Source organism: Rhinolophus sinicus, chromosome 2, assembly GCF_057876585.1.
Source record: "Rhinolophus sinicus isolate RSI-liver-muscle chromosome 2, RSI-T2T, whole genome shotgun sequence".
Lineage (NCBI taxonomy): Eukaryota > Metazoa > Chordata > Mammalia > Chiroptera > Rhinolophidae > Rhinolophus > Rhinolophus sinicus.
This window is the reverse complement of record NC_142502.1, coordinates 107491200-107513930: the sequence shown is the minus strand read 5'-3', so window position 1 is coordinate 107513930 and position 22731 is coordinate 107491200. Positions and strand designations below refer to the sequence as shown.

Genomic DNA, 22731 nt, shown 5'->3' with positions numbered 1-22731 from the left:
ATTCTGGCGCAGTCAGGCTTGGCCTGTGGCTGACACAGTTCCCCTTCAGAGGAAGCCAGTGCTGCCATCAGAAGCAGGCCATGCTAACGGGGACGATGAGGCTGCAGGTGGCAACGGCCAAACCACTAGGTAAGGGCCACAGGTAGGGCCATGAGGGAGGGCATGAAAGGACGGCCAGGCAACCAGGTTACCCAGGAGGAAAAGGTAGTTCCTCCCCCTTCTGAGATACCCTGAGCCGCCTCTCACTCACCGGTCACGCCCACGGTGGACACGGGCCCCTCGCGCCGCCCCCCGTGCAGGCCATACAGGTGCATCTTGTACTTGCGCCCCGGCTCCAGGCCCCACACGGTGACCTCGCTCTCCTCACCCCCGACGCGCACCACCTGGGGCCGCCCAGCACTGTCCTTGTACTGGACGGTGAAGGACTCGAAGTGGCCCTGGGGGACGGTCCAGGAGAGGCTCAGCGAGTCCGGGGAGGATCCTGTCACCGTCAGCTCCCCCAGGACGGGCTCCTCGGGGGGCTCTGGGGCCTCCGTGAACCCCAGAGGCTCTTCCTCTGCAGCTGAGAAGACAGACAGACACAGAGGGGGTGAGGCAGGGTCCACGGACACGTCCTTGGTGTCGGGGACAAGGATGGAGAAGCCATGGCCATGACTGGGGGCCCTGGAGTCGGTTCCGAGAAGTCCCTCCTTGGGGCTGGGTGGTCCTGCTCAACTGTCCTCTCACAAACATGCCAGAGCCTCCGGGTCAGCTGTGGGCACCCAGGGCAGCACCAGCACGACTCATGGAGGCCCTGCTCTGCCCAGGGGACCCGCTGGTCCTCGGGGATCACAAGGGGGAGGCACAACGGGCTGCATGGCTCAGCCTCGAGCAGAGGGGCCCCTGCACCCCTCCCCATCACAGACAGCGGGGCTTCCACCGTCCACTCACCTGTCACCCCGATGGCAGACACGGGGCCCTGGCGCTGGTCGCCACGGAAGCCGTACAGGTTCATCTTGTACTTGTGGTCTGGCTCCAGGCCCGAGATGGTGACCTTGTCCTCGTGTCCTGGCACCCGCACCGCCTTGGGCTGCCCGTCCCCGTTCTTGTACTGGACAAGGAAGTGGTCAAACTCTCCCTCGGGGATGGTCCAGGAGAGGCGCAGGGAGTTGGGGGTGGCGTCGGTCACGGCCAGCTCCCCCAGGCGCGGCTTGATGGGAGGCTCGGGGGTCATGGTGGGCGGATCTGTTGGGGTTGGGGTCATTTCTTGGTCCTTTCTTGAGGCTGGATCAGGAGATAAGGAATGTGTGGACATGCCTGGGTATCTCCCAGACACAGCAGTGATCCGAAGCCTGGAGTCTGGTGCCCCGGATTGAAACATCGTTTCCCTGGTTTGAATGCTTATCACCAGAGGACAGAGCACACACTGGTGGTGACATCACGATGGTAGTTGGGTCCCCCATCACACTGAAGGTGTGCATACATGAAGCCTGGGGGCTGCAGAGCAAATCTGTTCAGTGGGACAGAATTCACAGCACCAAGCATAACACATCACATCAGGAGCGTCATTTCCTCAGGTGTGGGAATTCCACTTCATGAGTGATTTCCTTTCGCACCTCCTCTGGTTCAGAAGACTGCTCTGAGCATTTTTAGAAACCAGTTTATATTTCTCAGTTGAGAGCAAAGAGATGAGACTACACGAGACCATCTTTGCAGCCAGGCCATTTTCGGACAGGTAGTAGTTCTCCGCTCACACACATGGGAAAGATGACCCATCAGGCCCAGGGACAGACCTGTCTGCCATGAGTGGGATCATGTGCTTTGTTTCCAATGATTTCTTTCATATTTTCTGTTCATCATAGGGTTTTATTCTGCCTTAATGGCTGAATTACAAAATCAACATGCTCATATGTCTGTTGTTTGGGAACTGAGTCTGAAGCATTTAGGGGTAATAGCTACAACACAGCTTACCAAAGCAACTCACCTCCGTGTGAGGGCGTAATTAATGAGGGAAAGTGCTTTGTCAAGTTTTGAATATGTCTAATATTAACTACTAGAGTAACAGTATCCATGTGAGCAGGATTCACTGTTGATTTAGCACAAATGGGTATCAATTTGGGGGTTGGGGAGCAGGACTAATTTTTCCCACTGAAATCAACGGTAGTTAGGAGAAGTCGCTCTAAGGGTTTCAGGAACCAATTGCTTCCCTCAGAAGGGGAAACCTGTAGTTACCATTCATTGTGTGTGAGTTGAGGCACACGCATGTCCACCCTGCAAGACAGGAGTGGCTGGCTATTCCTTCTTTACAGATAAGAAAAGGGAGGCACAGAGAGGCTGACTGATTCTCTTGAGGTCACACAGCTCAAATGAGCCGAGGGTAGGGTCAATCCAACATCTGCCTGAGTCTGTGTTATTTCTGTGGTGCCCTGCCTCTTCAAGCACCCAAAAACCCCACATGGGAAGGGTGACACAGCTGGGTAAACGCCAAAGGCTCGGAGTGACAACACAATCAGAAACGCACCCAGGAGCTCAGGAGACTCAACCTCAGGAACAATGGGACAAAAATACCTGAATACTGACAATAAAAAGGAAACTGAGTCCAGCTCAGGGTAGGGCCCAGTGTCCTGCTGCACACTTACCAGTTAAACCAACGACAGAGACAGGACCCTGGCGCTGGCCATCATGGAAGCCGTACAGGTTCATCTTGTACTTGTGGTCTGGCTCCAGGCCCGAGATGGTGACCTTGTCCTCGTGTCCTGGCACCCGCACCGCCTTGGGCTGCCCGTCCCCGTTCTTGTACTGGACAAGGAAGTGGTCAAACTCTCCCTCGGGGATGGTCCATGAGAGGCGCAGGGAATCGGGAGTGGCATCTGTCACAGTCAGCTCTCCCAACTGTGGCTTTAAAGCGGGGCTGGCAGGGGGCTCCTCTTCAGGGGCTGGGAAGAGATGCAAACGGAAGCTTTCCTGTTGCTGGAAAGAGTTGCTGAGACCCCAGCTCTCCTGGATTCAGGCCAGAAACAGGGTCAGCTCTGGGCCTAATTTAAGATCCATTTCTGGTTATGATTATAGAAGTCTTTCTGCAGCCTCCTTATGGGCCATCTAATGTGCCAGCCTCGGAGCCTTTGCATTGACTGTTCTCTCTGCCTGCATGCTTTTCCCCCAGATGTCATGTCCTTCCCTGAACACCTGTCTAAAATTCCAACTCTCCCAAGTGCAACCTACTCTCCTTATTTAGACCAAATTCCAGCAACAAATTGCAAAACAATAATTATGAAACAATCAGGAAATTGTAGGACTACCTGGAAACTTGAGGACATTAAAGAATGACTATTCATTTTAAAGGTATAATAATTATGATGTGGTGACTTTTAATTGTAAGTAGTCTTTTTAAAAGAGAGGAATACACTTAAATATGTAGTGTTGGAATGTAGAGTGTCTGTGATGAGTTTAAAATATCGCAGTGGTCTATCCACACACAGAATACACGATTCGGCTATAAAGGAACGAGTACTACTCCATGCTACAACATGGATGAACCTCCAAAATGTGCCTGGTGAAAGAAGCCAGACACAAAAGATTTCATTTATATGGTATGTCCAGAAATGGCAGATCTACAGAGACAGAAAGAATATTAGGGCGGCGTGGGGCTGGGCGTTGAAAAGGGTCTGGACATGAGGTTTCTTCTTGGGGTGCTAAAAAAACAAGGTAGTCGTGAAGGATGCACAATTCTTTAAATATACTGAAAATCGATACCAGGTGCATTTTATGGTATGTCAGTTACAGTTCAGTAAAGCTGCTAACAAAGAACACAGTCTGTGGGGGAGGGCAGGCAGGGACTGGGCGTGGCGGAGCCAGACTCAGGACCTGACATTTGGTTGAAGCAGGGTGATGGATACAGGGGAGTTCATACTGTTCTTTCTCTTTGTAAACATGTTTGAAATTTTACATAATAAATATTAGTTGAATGCATTAATATTTCAAGGCATATGTGCAAACCCACAACCCGAGTTCTTTCCAGAGTTCCCAGGCAAACCACGAGGAGTTTTGCACCGGAGGCCGCAAACCAAGGCCTCCCTGAGACAGGCAGGCACTTCCTGCCCTGCTCCTCCCGCTGGTACCACGCCTTTCACAGGTGCTAAGTGGACAATGAGGGTCAGAGGTTGAGGTTTTGGGTAATCCAGGGGAGGAGACTGGAGACTGCACTAATGGGACCTTTCTCAAGCCCAACCCTGGGGGCCCTTTAGCCCTCACTCACCGGTCACGCCCACGGTGGACACGGGCCCCTCGCGCCGCCCCCCGTGCAGGCCATACAGGTGCATCTTGTACTTGCGCCCCGGCTCCAGGCCCCACACGGTGACCTCGCTCTCCTCACCCCCGACGCGCACCACCTGGGGCCGCCCAGCACTGTCCTTGTACTGGATGGTGAAGGACTCGAAGTGGCCCTGGGGGACGGTCCAGGAGAGGCTCAACGAGTCCGGGGAGGATCCTGTCACCGTCAGCTCCCCCAGGACGGGCTCCTCGGGGGGCTCTGGGGCCTCCGTGAACCCCAGAGGCTCTTCCTCTGCAGCTGAGAAGACAGACAGACACAGAGGGGGTGAGGCAGGGTCCACGGACACGTCCTTGGTGTCGGGGACAAGGATGGAGAAGCCATGGCCATGACTGGGGGCCCTGGAGTCGGTTCCGAGAAGTCCCTCCTTGGGGCTGGGTGGTCCTGCTCAACTGTCCTCTCACAAACATGCCAGAGCCTCCGGGTCAGCTGTGGGGACCCAGGGCAGCACCAGCGTGACTCACGGAGGCCCTGGTCTGCCCAGGGGGACCGCTGGTCCTCGGGGATCACAAGGGGGAGGCACAACGGGCTGCATGGCTCAGCCTCGAGCAGAGGGGCCCCTGCACCCCTCCCCATCACAGACAGCGGGGCTTCCACCGTCCACTCACCTGTCACCCCGATGGCAGACACGGGGCCCTGGCGCTGGTCGCCACGGAAGCCGTACAGGTTCATCTTGTACTTGTGGTCTGGCTCCAGGCCCGAGATGGTGACCTTGTCCTTGTGTCCCGGCACCCGCACCGCCTTGGGCTGCCCGTCCCCGTTCTTGTACTGGACAAGGAAGTGGTCAAACTCTCCCTCGGGGACGGTCCAGGAGAGGCGCAGGGAGTTGGGGGTGGCGTCGGTCACGGCCAGCTCCCCCAGGCGCGGCTTGATGGGAGGCTCGGGGTCGGTAGTGGGAGGTTCTGAAGGTTCATCCTCCTCCTCCCTTGGGGCTGAACAGAGACAGGGAGAGTGAGAAGGATCTGAGAAGGGGGCAGGTGTCCCCGTGGCCTCCGTGCATCTCTGGCTCTCATACTATCTGAAAGGAAACAGGGTGGCACAGCAACTCTCACTCACTTGTCAGGGCCTCGACGTTGGTAGGACCCACACGCTGCCAGCCATGGAAACCGTACAAGGTCACCAAGTATCTGTGGTCAGATTTCAGGCCTGAGAGAGTGATGTCATTCTGATCACCCCTTAAACTGACAACTTGAAGTTGCCCATCCTGGTCTGTGTACTGGACCTCGAAGGAGTCAAACTCTCCCTCCGAGACCGTCCAGGAGAGATGCATGGTGTGCGGTGTGGCCTCGTCTACAGTCAGCGCCCCGAGCTGGGGCTCAGGCTCTGGCAGGCGAGGGGCTGAGGTCTCAGCTTCGATTTCTTCCCTGGGGGCTGGTTCAGAGAGACAGGTAGAGATAGGTGACTGGTCTGTCACTGTACCAGTTCTGTCTGAGGGGAGGGCAGGAGGGAAGGAGGTGAAGGCAAGAGGTCAATAACAAAGACAGCCAACTATTGATAGACAGGGATGAATTTTAAATGCACGGTGCTAAGCGTAAGAAGCCAAAAAAACGAAAGACTGTATTGTGTGAGTCTGCAAATGAAATGCTTAAAAAGGCAAAACTGAAAGGATAGAAAGCAATCAGTGGTTGCAGAGGACGAGGTTGGGGGAATTGACTGCTAGGGGAGCAGGCAAACTTTTGGGGTCCAGAGAAAGGTTTTATATCTCAGTTGTGGTAATGATTTCATGATCTACACATTTTCCCAAATTCATGGAATTATCCCCTTAAAATGGGTGAGTTTTATTTTGGGAAAGCTATACCTCCATAAAACTGATCCCTTCCCCCAAACACAGGGATATAGGAAGCTCAGAAATTGTGTGGCTGGGTCAGGCCAGGAGAGCCTGGTGGGAAGGGGGAACAGTGTATTCTGGCCGCAGCCACACTCACCAGTCACAGCGATGGCAGAGAGGGGACCCACGCGCTTGTCCTCCCGCAGCCCATAGAGCAACAGCTGGTATCTGTGGGCAGGGTCCAGGCCCGAGACGATGACCGCCCGGGAGCTACCCCCCACAGGCACCACCTGGGGCCGCCCACCCTTGTCCTTGTACTGGACCACGAAAGAGTCAAACTGGCCCTCGGGGACCATCCAGGAGAGGCCCACGGAGTCTGGTGTCACACTGGTCACTTGCAGCTCTTCCCCCAGACTGAGTTTTGGGGGACGCTTTGTTCCAGGATCCTCCACAGCACTCTGAGTCTCTGAGATGTAGACACAAAGAGGAAATGGCTGAGATGTTTCTGGAAGGCTGACCTCGAAGGGCAGGATGGAGAAGTCTGGAGACAGGGCTTTGCCATGGCTGAGTCCTAAAGGGCTGGTGCTATGGGCTTATGCAAGGAGAGGGGGAGTGGACCCCAGCTGGGGGCTGGGACCAGGTAACAACCGTGATGGCAGCCACCACAAATGACCACCAACGGCCCTGACCGGGCAGGGTGCCAGACGGCTTCCAAGGAGCCTCCAGGAACAGACGCAGGCCCTGCAGGGGATGCCCTCACCTGTGGTGCCGTCTGCAGTGACAGGGCCATGGCGCTTTTTGCCCAGGAGGCCGTACAGGAGGAATCTGTACTTGCGGCCGGTGTCCAGAGGGGTGATGGTGACCGAGCGTTCATGGCCCTCCACAGGCACCACCCGGGGCCCGTCTCTGTCCTTGAACTGGACCACAAAGGAGTTGAAGTGGCCCTCGGGGACCGTCCAGGAGAGGCGCAGTGAGTCCAGGGTGGGGTCTGTCACCCAGAGCTCCCCAAGGCGGGGTGGGGACCCTGGGCTGGTGTCCCCTTGGGTAGCTGACAGAGAAGAAAGGTTCTTGTGTTTCTTTTTTTCCAAAATGACTCCCTGACTGCCTCCCACTAGAGTTGGAAAAACCCACAACTGCCCAAATGATCAGTGCTTCCCCCGAATCTTTCCATCCCCCTCCCATCCCCACCCCCACTCCCAGCTGTCCCGTGCCTCTGCCCACTTAAGCAATGTGGGAGGGGTCTTCAGTCCTGAGCCATCTCTGGGAAGATCCCTTAGCTCTGCCTATCTTCCTCATCTTGCTGTCCAGACTCTTCCCACTGCTTAGAGACTGCTTCCCTAGCAGGGTGCAGCTTGTCACAGACTTGTATATCTATTTCCTTTTACCAAGGAGCCCACTCTTTATGATTTGACAGGCCCCTGGGGAAATCCGAGGGTCCTGAGGACATCAGAAGGGCCACAGGATCCCTGATGGGGACAGATAGCAGCTGGGGAAGCATGATACGATGAAGGCAACCCTTACAGGTCCTGCTGGAGGAGTGGGGGCTGCCTACATGTGAGTGGGGGGAGGGGAGAAGAAGGGAAGCTCAGACAGGGAAGAATCTGGTGTCTGCCCAAGGATCCATCCCGAGGCCTGAGAAGGAGCTAGCCTGAGGCTGTCCTGGACAGACAGGATGCTGACGGCATTGTTATTGCGAGAGTTTTCTGGCAACAGGGGGCCCCCAGGGGCAGGGGAGGGCCTGGACTGAAACACAGGAAAGGGGTACAGCTGGGCTGGGCCCAACTGGGCCGCCAGCCCTGGGCTCCTGGAGTCCCCAGTTTCTGAGGCACCAGGAAAAGGACAGAGCAGGAAAGGGGTCCCTTTGGGGAGGCAGCTATGGGACCGGATGGGCCTGAGCCAATAGGGTGAGAGTCAGAGGGGAGACAGCAAAACTCTCAGGAGACAATGGCTACACAGGGCTGAGGACCCACAAGCCCTAGGGAGGCAAGAAAGGCTCCTGGCTCCCTTCATCCCCTTTCTCAGCACCCCAGTTTCCGATGTTCCACCTCCCAGGAAGGAGTCTGAAGGGTCTTCCCCCATTCAACAGAAGCAGAAATTAGGAGAGGAGAGGAAAAGTCAGCAGGGGAAACGGATCCAGGAACTGGCCCATGTTCCTGGTTCTCATCTGCCTTGGGCCAGGTCAGGCAGTGTGGCTTTTTCAATGAAACAGAGGAAGTGGACAAAGGGTAGAGCTGGCAGAAGAGGGAGGCGATCAGGCAGTGTGAAGAAGGGTGGGAAGGCTGGGGCCTCAGGCTCAGCTTCATGGGGGTCCCCCTCACCCGTCTTTGCCTCTACAGAAACTGGGCTGCGTCGTTTCCCATCCTGGATCCCAAAGAGCAGGAACTTGTACTTCCTATTGGGCTCCAGGTCGGGGACAGTGGCCTCATGTTGGTCCGCGGCCACAGGTACCACCTGGGGCTGCCCATTCCTGTCCTTGTACTGGACCACGAAGGAGTCGAATTCCCCCTCGGGGACCGTCCACGAGAGGGCCACGGAGTCCGAGGTCACATCTGTCACTGTCAGCTCCCCCAGGCGCGGCTTCTGGGGGGACTCTGTGGCTGGGGCTGGTGGGAGGGGAACTAGGATCAGGAAAGACATAGAACACCGGCTAAGATCTCTGAAGGGAGAACTCCCCTCTCACAGGGCCCCTGGGCTCCCAGGGCCTGAGGGGCCTCGAACTGAGATGGGAAACGGTTACATTTTCACTGACCTCTAACTGAAATGTAGCGTTTCCTTCAGTGACAAACACAGGAAACCAACCACGGGTACTAGCAATACCTGTGATTCTCACCAATAGGAATCACGGATGTTTTCACATCACCTTAGAATTACTGCAGACTTCAAAATACTAATTACACTCTCACTACTTCCAAAGGTGGGTAGGTTATTGCACGTGCCACTTGTTATTTAATGAACAAATAAAGAAGTCCCTGTATTACTAAATCATAAATTTGAATTTTAAAATATTCTGATAACTGTATATCGATATAATTGGTTTCCTGTGTAATCCTATGTATTTTATTTTATTCACCACGGCACGAAAATGGTGGAAACTTACACCCAGGAAGCCACGAGGGCGGCAAGGCTCTGGAAGCCAAAGGTGAGGAAATACAGTAAGGCCGGGGGGCTGAGTACCTCTGACAAGGGGTTCAAGGAATGGATGATGTTTAAGCCCAACAGAATAACGCAGCACAGGGAGGTGGCAGTGTGTCACAGTAGGTTTGTAAAGAGAAGGGGAGGACACAGCTGTGGACAATCAGAGAGGGAGAGAGACAGAGACAGTCTGCTCCGGATTTGGGTCCAGTGAAAGGAAGACTGTGGTTTGGGGCGGGGGGGGGGGGGGGGGGGGGGAGGGAGGAGGGGAGGCGGTGGAGAACAGATGGGGAATGGAGGGCAGGGAAGGTTCCAGCCCCAGTGAGGAGCCAACGGCTCAGGGAAGAGACTAAGATGCCTGTGACCCCAGGAGGACCTGCAGAGCCCACTGAGGCAGGACCTGGGAGAGGTTGTGGGGTGGGGTACTCTGCATAACCAGGGATGGGGACTGCCTGGCCCCCTCACTCACCCGTCACGGCTACCACAGAGAGGGGGCCCACGCGCCGCCCGCCATGGAGCCCGTAGACGTTCATCTTGTATTTGTGTGCAGGCTCCAGGCCGGGTATGGTGGCCTCATGCTGGTCCGCGGCCACAGGTACCACCTGGAGCTGCCCATTCCCGTCCTTGTACTGGACCACGAAGGAGTCAAACTGGCCCTCGGGGACTGTCCATGCAAGGCCCATGGAGTTGGGGGTCACATCTGTCACTGTCAGCTCCCCCAGGCGCGGCTCCATAGGGGGCTCCGTGGCTGGAGGAGTCTCTTCTGATTGTGGAGCTGAGACAGAGATGGAGGGAGCTGTTAGGAAAAGTCCTTCTTTCCCTTGGTGGCAATTATGTCCGTTGTTTTTGTGGTGCCTGCGAGGCCAGTCTGATGCAAACCTACACTGCCTGGCAACGTCTGTCTGGCCAACAGCCCTTCCCTAAGTCCCTGCCAGGATCTGGGGCTTAGGGGGAGCCGTGTCAGCCGGCACGGAAACCTGGGAAAGTGGCTCAACTTCCATCTGTGCCTCAATGGCTCCGAGTCCCCCCACAGATCACCCTGCTGCTCCCAGACTGTTTGCTCAGCGTCTTCCTTGGGTGCCTAATGGGTGTTTCAAAACCAACAGTCCAAAACCGAGCTCAGGGCTCCCCCCACACCTGCTGTCTCCTCGGCCCCCTCACCTCCGCAAAACCACAGCTACCTTCCAGTGTCTCCTGAGCCCCCGCTACACCCCAGCCAAGCCGAGCAAGTCCTGTTGGCACTACCTTCAGAAGATGACCCTCTCCTCACCAACACCACTGCCGCCATCGCCAGGCACCAGCAGCTCTGGCTGGACGACAGGACAGTCTCCTGAATCACCTCCCTCTCCCACCCTCACCGCTCTTCTGTCCTCCACTGTTAACACATCAGTCCAAGCTTATTCCTGCCATGGCTCCCCTCTCACTCAGAGCAAAAGCCAAGCCCTCACAATGGCCTCTGAGGCCCCACACAATCATCTCTCACATCACCCCCGCCCCGCCCCCAGACCCGGCTAAAACATTCCTCGTTGTCCACAGATGTTCAGGCACCTTCCTTCTGCCCTGAGTGCCCGCCCCCAGAGGCTGAGGTGTCCCCTCCCTCCTTCAGTCTTTGCTCCCTGGCCCTTTCCAGCCCGCGTTCCCACCCACTCACCTATTGGGCTTTGCTTTCCCCCCAGCTCCCGTCACTGTCACATACGGTACCGCTGACATATTTGTGCAACGTGCTGCCTGTCTCCCTCTGCTAGAATGAGCTCCACAGGCAGGAGCTCGGCCTTGGTCATTGCTGTTTCCCCAGCACCCGGCACTCATGGGTACTCCACAATGTTTGTTAAATTAACGAGTGTTCTACATGTCTGTGCTGGGAAAAGCCGAGCTCAGGACCCGCTAGTCCCCACCGCCCCAGAATGAGCTGAGTCGGGGAGACTTCTCATCAGTGACTGGATCTGGAAGGTGGTCCCAAGAGGCAACTGGGGCGGAGTGGTGGGGGGTTCCCAAGAGCCTATTTCTCTGGCTCCTGCGGAGAAGACTCGGTTCCAGACAGATAAAACCTGCTTTAAAAGTGGGCTGGCTGCTGACGAGGCCTCAGGGAGACAGGAATGAGCCTGAGTGGGGAGGGAGGGATGAGGCAGCTGAGGGGCGTCACCTCCATGTGTCTAGCAGGTTCTAGATATAGGTGCTGGGATCGTATTGTATTTCATTGTCAGATTCCAAAACGCAGTTTTCCTCTCCTGTGCCTGATAGCCCGTTCTTACCCAGGGACCAGAGCCAGGGCCTCCCAGTCTAGTGCGATAGCCGAGGACATACCGAGGTCACCCTAGGAGAAACTGAGGCCGCAGGTTCTGGACCTGGCAGGAGCCTCTACCCTGCTACTCCAGGCCCACAGAACAGTAGCTCAGGGTGGCTTTCCCCTCTCCCTACTCTCAGCACTGACTGAAGACAGAAACAGATTCGGGAGTTGGAGGTTCTGGAAACTATGCCGACCACGTCCCTGTGAGGTCGGGCTTCGTGGAAGGACAGAAACCATGCTCTGGAAACCTATCTGTTCCTCAGCTTTTAAATCTGTAATCTTTTCCCTTATAGTAAAAATTGTTTTTCAAAAATGTGTCTTTGTTCCTGTGAACAAAGGGGAAGACGCCCGTGGGTGTGACCAAGGTGGGCAGGTCAGCCGGGGGTCCCAGAGGCCACCTGGGACACAGGTCCTTGTGCTTAGGCTCTGGGCAGGAGGTCCCTGGGCTGGGTCCTTTACGGTGGGTGGCTGAGGTGGCCCTGCACTTGGGTCTGGGAGGGAGGTGGGAGGGACGTCCTTCCCTGCTGTGAGGTCATTCACTGTGTAAGTGGTAAAGACAGCATCCAGCTGCATGGATGAGGAGGCCCGGGTCTCATGCACGCTGGGACCATCTAAGTCGCTGAAACAGCCAAAGGGGACAGAGCAGACCCGAGTAAGGAGGGTCATGACAATGACAGTGGCCAGCACTGACAGCACGTTCCCGCTGTGCCAGCCCCTGCCTAGAGCTCTGTGTCGCTCACTCATTGAATCGCCACCACAGTTCTGAGGTGGGTGGTACAAGCCTAATTTTTAAATTGAGGAAAGAGAGGCACAGAAAATTTAAAACTTGTTCAGGGCTGGGGCTCAGTGGGGCCCAGTCCCTGTGAACTGCTCTTTCTAGGTCTTCCCCAAGCAAGAAGGGCCATAGGGTTCCACTGATGCAAGACAGTAGTGGGCACAGGGAGTCTGGGGACCGTCTGTGGGAGGGAAACAAACCAGATCCCCACCATCACTCACCGGTCACGCCCACGGTGGACACGGGCCCCTCGCGCCGCCCCCCGTGCAGGCCATACAGGTGCATCTTGTACTTGCGCCCCGGCTCCAGGCCCCACACGGTGACCTCGCTCTCCTCACCCCCGACGCGTACCACCTGGGGCCGCCCAGCACTGTCCTTGTACTGGACGGTGAAGGACTCGAAGTGGCCCTGGGGGACGGTCCAGGAGAGGCTCAGCGAGTCCGGGGAGGATCCTGTCACCGTCAGCTCCCCCAGGACGGGCTCCTCGGGGGGCTCTGGGGCCTCCGTGAACCCCAGAGGCTCTTCCTCTGCAGCTGAGAAGACAGACAGACACAGAGGGGGTGAGGCAGGGTCCACGGACACGTCCTTGGTGTCGGGGACAAGGATGGAGAAGCCATGGCCATGACTGGGGGCCCTGGAGTCGGTTCCGAGAAGTCCCTCCTTGGGGCTGGGTGGTCCTGCTCAACTGTCCTCTCACAAACATGCCAGAGCCTCCGGGTCAGCTGTGGGCACCCAGGGCAGCACCAGCACGACTCACGGAGGCCCTGCTCTGCCCAGGGGACCCGCTGGTCCTCGGGGATCACAAGGGGGAGGCACAACGGGCTGCATGGCTCAGCCTCAAGCAGAGGGGCCCCTGCACCCCTCCCCCATCAGACAGTGGGGCTTCCACCATCCACTCACCTGTCACCCCGATGGCAGACACGGGGCCCTGGCGCTGGTCGCCATGGAAGCCGTACAGGTTCATTTTGTACTTGTGGTCTGGCTCCAGGCCCGAGATGGTGACCTTGTCCTTGTGTCCTGACACCCGCACCGCCTTGGGCTGCCCGTCCCCGTTCTTGTACTGGACAAGGAAGTGGTCAAATTCTCCCTCGGGGACAGTCCAGGAGAGGCGCAGGGAGTTCGGGGAGGATCCTGTCACCATTAGCTCCCCCAGGACGGGCTCATTGCGGGGCTCTGGGGCCTCTGTGCTGGGTTCTGTGGGGAAGGTCTCCTCCACAACCTCCTGGTGGGCTGAGAAAAGATATCAGGGGATACAGGTTAAAGGGTAACTTGCTTTGCTGGTGACATTAATCGTGACAGTCAGGTACATCCAACAAATATAGTCCTTAGGCTGTAGGTCTAGCGGTTTCTGTGACCTTTGTATTAGCCATTCAGTGGCTCATTGATGGAGACAGGGCTGAGATGGGCCCCTAGCCCCCATCATGTACCGCTGGCAGGACTGCACTGGTGGCTCCTGTGGGGGAGGGTCTCCCCGCATGTCTGAGAAAGGAGTTGAGATGGGAAGAGAGGAACCTCTGAGGATCTCTCTACCGTGTTCACTGACAGTGCTGACCTCAGGAAAGTGAGGGGCACTCCTCCCTTCAGCTTCTGCCCCTCCCCAGGGCTTCCCAGCAGCCCTAGCAGGACAGGAGGTGAAATGTGCTCTGGCTAAGGCCTCCCCGGCAGCCCTGCCCCTCCCTCCACTTTATCCCTAAGGAATAAATTGCTAAGGCAGGGCTTCAGACCAAAGTGGGAGAAAGATTTGGGGGTGGGGTGGGGTGGCGTGCGTGGGGGAGGGCCCTGCTCTTCCCTGCTTGGGTCTGGAATGGCAGCCCTAGGCACCTACCCACCCTTTGCTGCAGGTACGTCTTTGCTGAGGTTCCATGGACCGGGGACACTGGCGCAAGGGCAGCCAGCCCTTCTGTGACCCGCTCCCGGGTCCATGGGGAACCACTTAGGGGACAGGAGATTGAGGAGGGAGCAGGCAAGAATGATAACCCAGGAGAGGATGGCCACCACACAGGCCCCACGCGCTGCCTGCCACGGAGGCCACACAGGTTCATTTTATACTTCCGGTCAGATTCCAGGCCAGGGATGGTGACCTCATTCTCATCCCTCACGATGGGCCCTGCTTGGGGCTGCCCCTGCGCATCCTTGTGCTGGACCAGGAAGGAGGGAAAAGGATACTAGGAAGCAGGAGAGCCAGGGAGCAACAGCAGCTCACTCTTAAACAGCAATTTCAATGTGCCAGGCACTGTTCTGAGGGCTGCATGTATTCTAACAACTCTGTGAAGTAGTTACCATTCTTACCCCCATTTGACAGATGAGAAAGCTGAGGCACACAGAGGTTCAGTAACTCACACACGGTCCCATAGACAGTAAATGGCAGAGCTGGGATTAAAATCCAGGCAGTTGGCTCCAGAGCCAGGCTCCCAACCATGATGCCACACAATCATGGAAATGGTGCTATGAGGGGAGACTGGACACGTGGAGGAACATGGGAGGGGCGCTGAAAGCAAGCCCTTCGCCCTGCTCCAAGCTGGCTGGAGTCAGGGAGTCGGGAGGCTGGGAGGAGTCCCCTTCCTGCTGGACAGAGGCTGGGGAAACGTGGTGTTCTTGTCCCTTGGATCTGTCAGCTCTGAATAGAGTGGCAATTGCATTAGGGTGTGGGCAGCAGGTGACAGAAGCTTAGACATGACCATGGCCTGAGCCAGGTCACGGGAGGGGCAGAGGCCCAGTGAAAACCACAGGGAAAGAACAGTGGCTGAGGACACCTGTGGGGAGGACAGCAGTGTGGAGGGACAATTCCAGGGGCTCGGAATGGGGAGATGGGCCTGTTCTTGGAGATGGAGAAGCAAGGCGGTGAAAGTTTCTGTAGAGCTGGTGGCTGCATGAGAAGTCCTGGGATGTGGGGAAGAAGGTGGAGGCTTTGGGAGAATTAGAGCTGAGAAAGAAGGTGCAGGAAGATGTGTAGAAGCCCTGGGCCAGGTCCCCAGGTCCTGTTCAGAGGACGTGGGCTGGCAGGGGAGGGACTCACCGGTGGTGGCCACCACAGACACGGGCCCCACGCGCTGCCTGCCATGGAGGCCATAGAGGTTCATTTTATACTTCCGGTCAGATTTCAGGCCAGGGACGGTGACCTCATTCTCGTCCCCTGCAACGGGCACCGCCTGGGGCTGCCCCTGTGCATCCTTGTACTGGACCAGGAAGGAGTCGAAGGTGCCCTGGGCCACCGTCCAGGACAGGCGCAGGGAGTCTGGAGTCGAGCCAGCCACAGTCACTTCCCCCAGCAGCGGCTGCGCGGGGCGCTCTGGGCGGCGGGGCTCCTCTCTCTTCTCTGGGGCTGTAAATAAGAGGATCCAGCCAGAAATAAACTGGCAGCCTGAGATTGGGATTTGGGGTTTGGACGGGTTGTCACACCTGGAGAGTCATATTCAATTAGTGTGAGTGCTGAGCTCCTGGGAAGTCTGGCACCACCAGGGTATGACACATCTCCTGGGCCTTGGGGAATAGCTGTATGGGATGGACCGGGCCCCGCAGAGCAGGGGAGGCTGGCCGCCCCTCAGCCTGGGAGCACGGCCAGCCGTCACGCTGGGAGGCCCAGCTGGTTCCTGGCTGAGGGCAAGTGTGTGGACAGCTGGGAGGGGTCACATGGGGCTTAGGTGGCTTCCACTCACCAGTGGTGCCGTCAGCCGTGAGGGGGCCATGCCGCTTCTTGTTGGCAATCCCAAACAGAGTGAACCTGTACTTGTGGTCAGGGTCCAGAGGGGAGATAATGACTGAGCGCTCTGGTCCTTCCACGGGTACCACCTGGGGCCGTCCATCCCTGTCCCTGTACTGGACCATAAAGGAGTCGAACTGGCCCTCGGGGACAGTCCAGGAGAGGTGCAGCGAGTCTGGGCTGGGATCTGTCACCCACAGCATTCCCAGGCGGGGTGGAGCTGCTGGGCTGGGATCCCTCTGAGGCACTAGGGAGAAGGAGTAGAAAGAAGGGAGGGACACAGGTCAAAGAGGGGGCATCCATCTCCCACGTAGAAATGCTGTGTGAGGTTGTACAGGTTGTTCACTGCACAAAAGTGCGTGGCTGAGGGAGCACTGCGGGACTGTATCCAGCCAGCACTCTGCTTGCCACGCTGTGTACAATGGCAACAGGCTATGCCCACCTAGAAGAAGGATGCTTTCTTCTAAATGTATGGATTAGTGTGGCCCTGACTCTATCCCCAGCCTGGAGAGGGGCTTGGGAGAGAAGGGAGCCCAGCCAGCTCTTTCCACATCTCCATGGCCAGGGAAGTGTTCCAGAGCAAGCTCTACTGCTTCCAGGCCTAACTACTAGCTCGTTTCTCCTCCAAGAGACGGGAGCATGATACTTGGAGTGAATGAATGTGGGAGAGCCTCCCACACCTGTGCCCGGGCCCCTCCCCACCCTCCGCCTCTGCTCCCACTCTGTACCACCAGCCCCACTCCCTATCCTGTACCATCAGCAGCGACACAAGCTCCTCCACCCTCCCTCTTTGCTCTGGATTCCCAACCCAGATTCCAGAAAGAGATGTCTACACTGGTTGTAGTCGTATCCTCACCTCCATCACCCTCCCAACCTACGTCCACCCTCCATAGCAACTCTCAGCAGGGTCAGTGGTGAGGACGCCCTTGCTAAGTCCTGCGGACACTCTAGCCCTGAATCACTCCTACGGAATCTGACATGCCTAACTGCACCCTTCATTTTGGCGTCCAGGACACCACTCTCTGAGGCTCTGCCCCTCTTCACAAGTGACCCCTCAGGTTACCTGGAGGCTCCTTTTCTTCTGCTCGTACCCTGAGTGTTGGCCATCCCAGGGTTCCAGCAGCCCTGCCCCTTCCTACATGCTCAACCTGGCTCCTGTCCACTGGCACACATGACACCCACATCCCCTCTTCAGGCCTCCCCTCTGCTCTCCACACCCTTGGGGGCAGCGGTATATCACTTTCTGCTCACGTGATTCCTCCCTCTTTGTGCCTCAATTCCCCACATATAACGTAGGCACGCTGCCCAGGGCCACTGTTAGGGTTACATGTGATGATGCACCTAGAACATCTGGAACACGTGTGACCTTAACAAATGCTCAAAGATGCTTATCTAAGTGTCCTGCTGCATTGTTCCTCATCTCTGCTGTTCCTAGCCTCCGGAAACGGGACTGAGCCAGACATGTGGGGGTACCTGGAGGCCCTCACTCTCCTTCCCTCCCACATCCAGCCTCACTGCCACCATCCCAACCCAGCCATTATCATTTCTCTTCACTCACTTCTCAGCTATCCTCTGCAGCAGCCTCAGTGTTATTTGGAAGATAAATATTGAATCATGTCTCTCCCCCACTTACAACCTTTCAGAGGTCCCCCAGGACCCTCAAATGAGGTCCAAGCTCCTGCCAGATACACGAGACCAGTTCCCTTAGCTTCCCAGGTGCCCTGCTGTCCAGAGGAAACAGACATCGATGCACCTACAGGGACACACTCACTCCTGCCTTGCTCGCCATGGCTCCCTCTGTCTGCACTGCCCTCCTCAACCTCTCTAACCTGACCCTCCACTATTTTCCCTTCAGGATTGATCTCAGGCACCCCTGCCTCTAGGAAGCCTTCCTGGACTTTCCAAAGCAGGTTCCCACAGCAGTGGGAAGACCCCCTTCAGGACCATGCAGAGGGCAGAGGCAGGGGTGTGCATGCCTGCTCTCACTTACCAATCTTGGCTTCAGCCACTCGGGGGCCGTGCCTCTTTTTGCCCACAAGCCCATACAGGACGAATTTGTACTTGCGGCCCATATCCAGGTTGGTAATGGGGGCAGAGCGCTGGGGCCCCTCCACTGGCACCACCTGGGGCCCATCCCTGTCCTTGTATTGGATCACAAAGGAGTCGAACGTGCCCTCGGGGACCGTCCAGTGCAGGAGCAGGGAGTTGGAAGTCACATCTGTCACTGTCAGCTCGCCAAGGTGTGGTGGGACCAAGGGTTTCCCAGGCTTTTCCTCATCCCTGTCTGGGGGTGGTGGGGGCAAAGCAAAGCAGCAAGACTCAACCATTGCCTTGCCCTTGCCTCCGTCCCTCCTCTCTACCCACTGGCTCACTCCAGCCTGGACAGCTCCCTCCCTACGGCGAAGGTTCCATTTCCTCAGCCCTCAGGCCTCTGTGACCAGCCTTCTTGGGAAGGGGGTATTTCCCCCCTCAACCTCTGTTCTGGAGTGACAGCTTTGGCTCTTCCCTTGTGACAGCTTCCCCACCCCTCACATAGGCCCCACTCCCTCTCCCCACCAGGGTTTATGGGCAAGTTTCAGGCCCCCATGGTTCTTCCTGAAAGTTTTGAAACTCCCCATTACTGCTCTAGAGCAGTCTGAAGGCTCCAGTCCACCTGAACTTCTCTCTCTCCCTTGTCAGCCTCTCTGTCCTGGAGTTGCAGGGACTGGTCCCATAGAGGGACCGTGAGGGAAATGTGAGAGCCGGGCACTCAGGCCCTGGCCGTCACTGGTTCTGCAGACCTCACCCATCTATGAAGGACGGCTTTGGTGCTTCCTACACCAAGAAACCTCCACCTCCAGCAAAAACACTGGCTGAGAGGACCATGGGGGCACTGTCCATGGCAGGCTAGGCTTTCCGGGTGGGGGGCAGCACCCTCATGCCAGCCTGCCCAGTGACAGGGTGGTGGGGGCCGAAGGGAAGAGGAGGGGTGGAGGGTCAGCATCCTCAGGGCCAGAGGCCTCCCCACACCCACCCTGAGATCTATGGGGCAGAGCAATGAGCAGGATGTGGGGGCAGGACACAGGGCAAAGAAAGCTACAGGGACAGAGCCAGGGGCCTACAGCCTCTCTTCTTGAATCCCTGCCCCAACCTCGGACTTCCCTTCTCCGTCTCTTCCTGGAGTAGTCCCCTCCCCGGACCACCCTATCATTGTTCTCAGACCCCCTCCATCCCTCTTGCCTCTGAACTCTCAACTCCTTTTCTCTCGTTTTCTCCCACCACTTCCACCCAAACACCAGCCCTGCCCTTCAATCCTCATCCACCCCTGAAGTCCTGATGGCCCAGCCCCTCCCCCAACTTCAGGACCCTGGCTTGAGCAGAATCCAGGATGTACCCATAATGCCTTGGTAGATGAGAGGGGCAGAAGGCTCGCCCTCAGGGGGCACCCCACGAAGTGACAGCTCATAGGGCATTCCAGGAGGAGGTGAGGGCACCAGAGCCTGGCGGACGTCCCCTGGCAGTAATTCCTCGTGTGTCCCTGACCCATCAGGCACCCGTAGGTGCAGCTGGAAGTGGGCAAAGGTGTCAGGCTGGGCTGTCCAGACCACGCGCAGGTGCCCTGTCTTGTCTCTGCCCAGCACCCTCAATTCTCCCAGCTCCTGGGGGCGCTGCTGTAGGCCAGGGGCCTGAGCCCCTTGAGTCGTTGAAGGGCCCGAGGGAGGAGGCTCATCAGTGGCCCCCAAGAGGCCCAAGGGGGAGGACCCTAGAAAGAGCAGGGTGAGAAAAACAGGAGAGTAAAATATGAGAGCCAGAAAGGGACCACAGCCCCCAGGTTCTGTTTGAGCCTCTAAAAGCCTACAGAGTCTCCCTTTTCTGTTCTTGGGCCCACGCGGGACCACCTCATCCTCCCAAAGGTCTGCCCGGTCCTGCAAACACTGTTGTCCACCACACCTGAACATGCAGGCCTGCAGGTAACAAATGAAATAAAGCCTGCCATCCCACCCCCACAGGACTCCTCTGACCTCCAGCCCTCAGACTTCCATGTCCCTCCCCACACGTATCTCCCACCTCAGTGGGTGGTCGTGGTTTCCATTAGTGCTGCAGTGAGAAGCCTGGAAGAAAGGAGGGTAAGGTGGTGTTAGGGAAGGAGGATGCAAGAGAATGGGTAGTGAGAGGAGAGGGAAAGAGGGGGACGTCCAGCTCAGGTGGCATCAGGGCCCTATGGAGGAAGAAGAGGTCCACAATCCCCCAGCCATGGCAGCCACAAAGCACCCCTTCCTGAGCCCGGATATCTTCCTGTGGGAGAGACCAGCATGAAGTGAGGCAGGAGATCTGGAAAGGCAGCTCGAGAAGCAGTGGTTCCCCCTCACATACACATGCTGCCTGATGGCTTCAAGACCACCCCCAAGCAGTTTCAATGTATCCCTCTGAGGTCAAGGCCAAATTGTGGAATAGTAACCACTGACCACAGTCTCCAGCGGCCCTCACCACAGTGAGTCAGAGCGGGGGAACCGCTGGTTTCACTCCTACCCTATCCCACCCAAAGTGCTCCAGTGAGTGTGCAGTCACTCCCGCTCCCACCAAATGCCCCTTCTGTGGCCTAGAACAACAATCCTGGCAGAAGTGCCTTGGGAACCCGAGGGAAAACTAGGGAACCTCAAGACCAGGTCTGGTTGGCCTTGGGTATCTATCTGCCAGGACCCTGGCGATGAGGTGGTTCTAGAAACACAGGAGAGTGTGCTTTGCTGTGGGATCCCTGGAGCCGTCCAGACCCCACAGCAAAAGGACAGGGTAGGGCTTGAAGGCGGAAGGGAGTGGTGGGGGGTGCCAGTCTGAGCAGTGAGCAGTGGGAGGAACGGAGGGATGCAGACTCCCAGTGCCAGGTGAGCCTGGGCAGGGAATGGGTGTTCCTGAGCCCGAGCGCACGCTACCTGTGGTGGTGATGAAGGCGTAGGACTTGGAGGTCTGCCCTGCCCGCACCCCGTGGACCTCCACATGGTAGGTAGTGCCAGGCCTGAGGTCGGGGATGCGGACCGTGCGCGCGGTGCCAGGCACCGTCAGCTCCCCGCGGGAGCCCTCTGCGGGCGGCTGGGGCTGCCAGCGCAGCACCACGCGCTCGAAGTGGCCGCGGAGCCCATCGAGGGACACGAGTAGTGCGCCATCAGCGGAACTGCCCAGCACCTCGGGCTTGGGGTGGCGGGGTGCAGCCACCCCACCGACGCCTTCGGGCGAGAGGCCGTAGATGCCTTGGTTGGAGTCGCGCTTCCAGGTGCCCGAGTCGGGGCTGGGGGTGGGGAGGGCGCGACCCCGCGGGGGTGAGGGGGAGACGGCGGGGGCGGCCGCCAGACGCCGCTGCAAGTATTCGTGGATGCGGCGCGCCACCGACGTGTAGGTCTGGTTGGCCCGCAGTGGGTAGCGGTGAGCCCGCAGGTGGCGCTCCAGGTCCTGCACCGTGCCGCGGAAGCGGCCCAGCTCGGCGGTCAGGTTGCCCCACGGCCGCCGAGAGGGCTGGGGCAGGCTAGGCCCAGGCCGAGACTCCTCCTGCCCCTCCTCCGCAGGCTGAGGGGGCCGAGCAGGCCGAGCCGGCCGCGGGGGCCGAGGGGTCGGGGCCGGCCGAGGACGGGATCTGGGGGGCAGGGCTGGGGGGTGCACCTCCGGGTAACTGTAGTGGCCTGGTGCTGCCAGGGGCAAAAAAGGGGGAGGAGGAGGGCAGGTCAGTGGCAGCACCCCCATCCCCACACTCCTCCCACAGCAGTCCCTTTCTCCATCCCCCCCCACTGGAGCCAGAGGCCTCGTCCATGTGCCTCAGCCCCACCTGGAAAGAGAACCGAGAAAAAAGAGTCAATGTCCGAGGAGCCCCTCACCCCACTGGCCCTCCAAACCCACCACTGTTGGCGTCCTAGAAAGAAGAGAGAAGCCAGCGGGTGGGGCCCTGCATCTGAAGGAGAGAAAGGGAAGTGGGAGGACAGGATGTGAGCTACAGCGAGGTGGGTGTCCCTCTGTCACAGGCAAAGAAAAGAAAGATCCAGGCATCTGTTAAGAGACCTTGAGGTTAGTGGAAAACTGCTGCCATGAGACCTAACTCCCCAAACCCCAAATCCTAAAGTCAACAGAAGTGCTGGTCTCCGATCGGCCTAATTCCAGTCCCAATGAGATCTGACCACTGATTGTGAGCACGAGGGCTGTCCCCCACCTGCATGGGTTGGACAGCATCTCCTATTCACTGCTTTCTCCATGGGCAGCTCTTCCCATACTCCAGCCAGCCAGCAGCCTTCCTATAGGAAGTGCCTGAGGGCTCTGTCTCCCCAGTGCCCTTGGCACAAAACAAGGCCCCCAGCAGATGCTGTGGGACTGCCACACACCCTGCCAAGTGTATTCAGAAGCACCTGTGAGCCCCGCGTGGGTTCCCGAAGCAGGGGCTACTATATCAGGTAGCAGGCCCGTCCCTGAGCCCTGGGCGGCCATACCTGTGCTGGCCCTGACGGAAGCTGGGTAGCTCACTGCCCGGCCACGCTCCGCAGTGACAGTCACCACATACTCCACGCCTGGCATCAGGTCAGTCAGCACCGTCCCGTCTGCCTCAGAGGGTACTACCAGCCGCACCCTCTGGTTGCCAGCACTGACGTAGGACACCACAAATCGGTCCACCTCGGCCTGGGGGCGCAGCCAGCTGAGCTCCAGTGTGGTTGGAGTCACAGCCACGACCCGGAGGTCCTGGGGGCCATCGATCACTAGTTGGAATAGAGAGGAAGGATCAGTTGGGAGGCTGGTTCCTTAGTCACCA

The 22731-nt window shown here is 57.8% G+C and overlaps 1 protein-coding gene across 1 annotated transcript in view; it reads right to left on the bottom strand.

Annotated features, from left to right (window-relative positions):
- The window catches only part of TNXB (tenascin XB), a 49195-nt gene that overhangs the window by 9069 nt on the left and 17395 nt on the right, over positions 1-22731 (bottom strand). The window contains 18 exon segments of the mRNA XM_088795864.1: positions 251-562; positions 931-1263; positions 2619-2915; positions 4235-4546; positions 4915-5238; positions 5363-5677; positions 6232-6540; positions 6835-7122; positions 8393-8692; positions 9676-9981; positions 12490-12801; positions 13169-13498; positions 15285-15590; positions 15925-16215; positions 17959-18252; positions 19342-19710; positions 20879-21625; positions 22415-22678. Of these exon segments, the coding sequence (XP_088651990.1) occupies positions 251-562; positions 931-1263; positions 2619-2915; positions 4235-4546; positions 4915-5238; positions 5363-5677; positions 6232-6540; positions 6835-7122; positions 8393-8692; positions 9676-9981; positions 12490-12801; positions 13169-13498; positions 15285-15590; positions 15925-16215; positions 17959-18252; positions 19342-19710; positions 20879-21625; positions 22415-22678 (6009 nt within the window).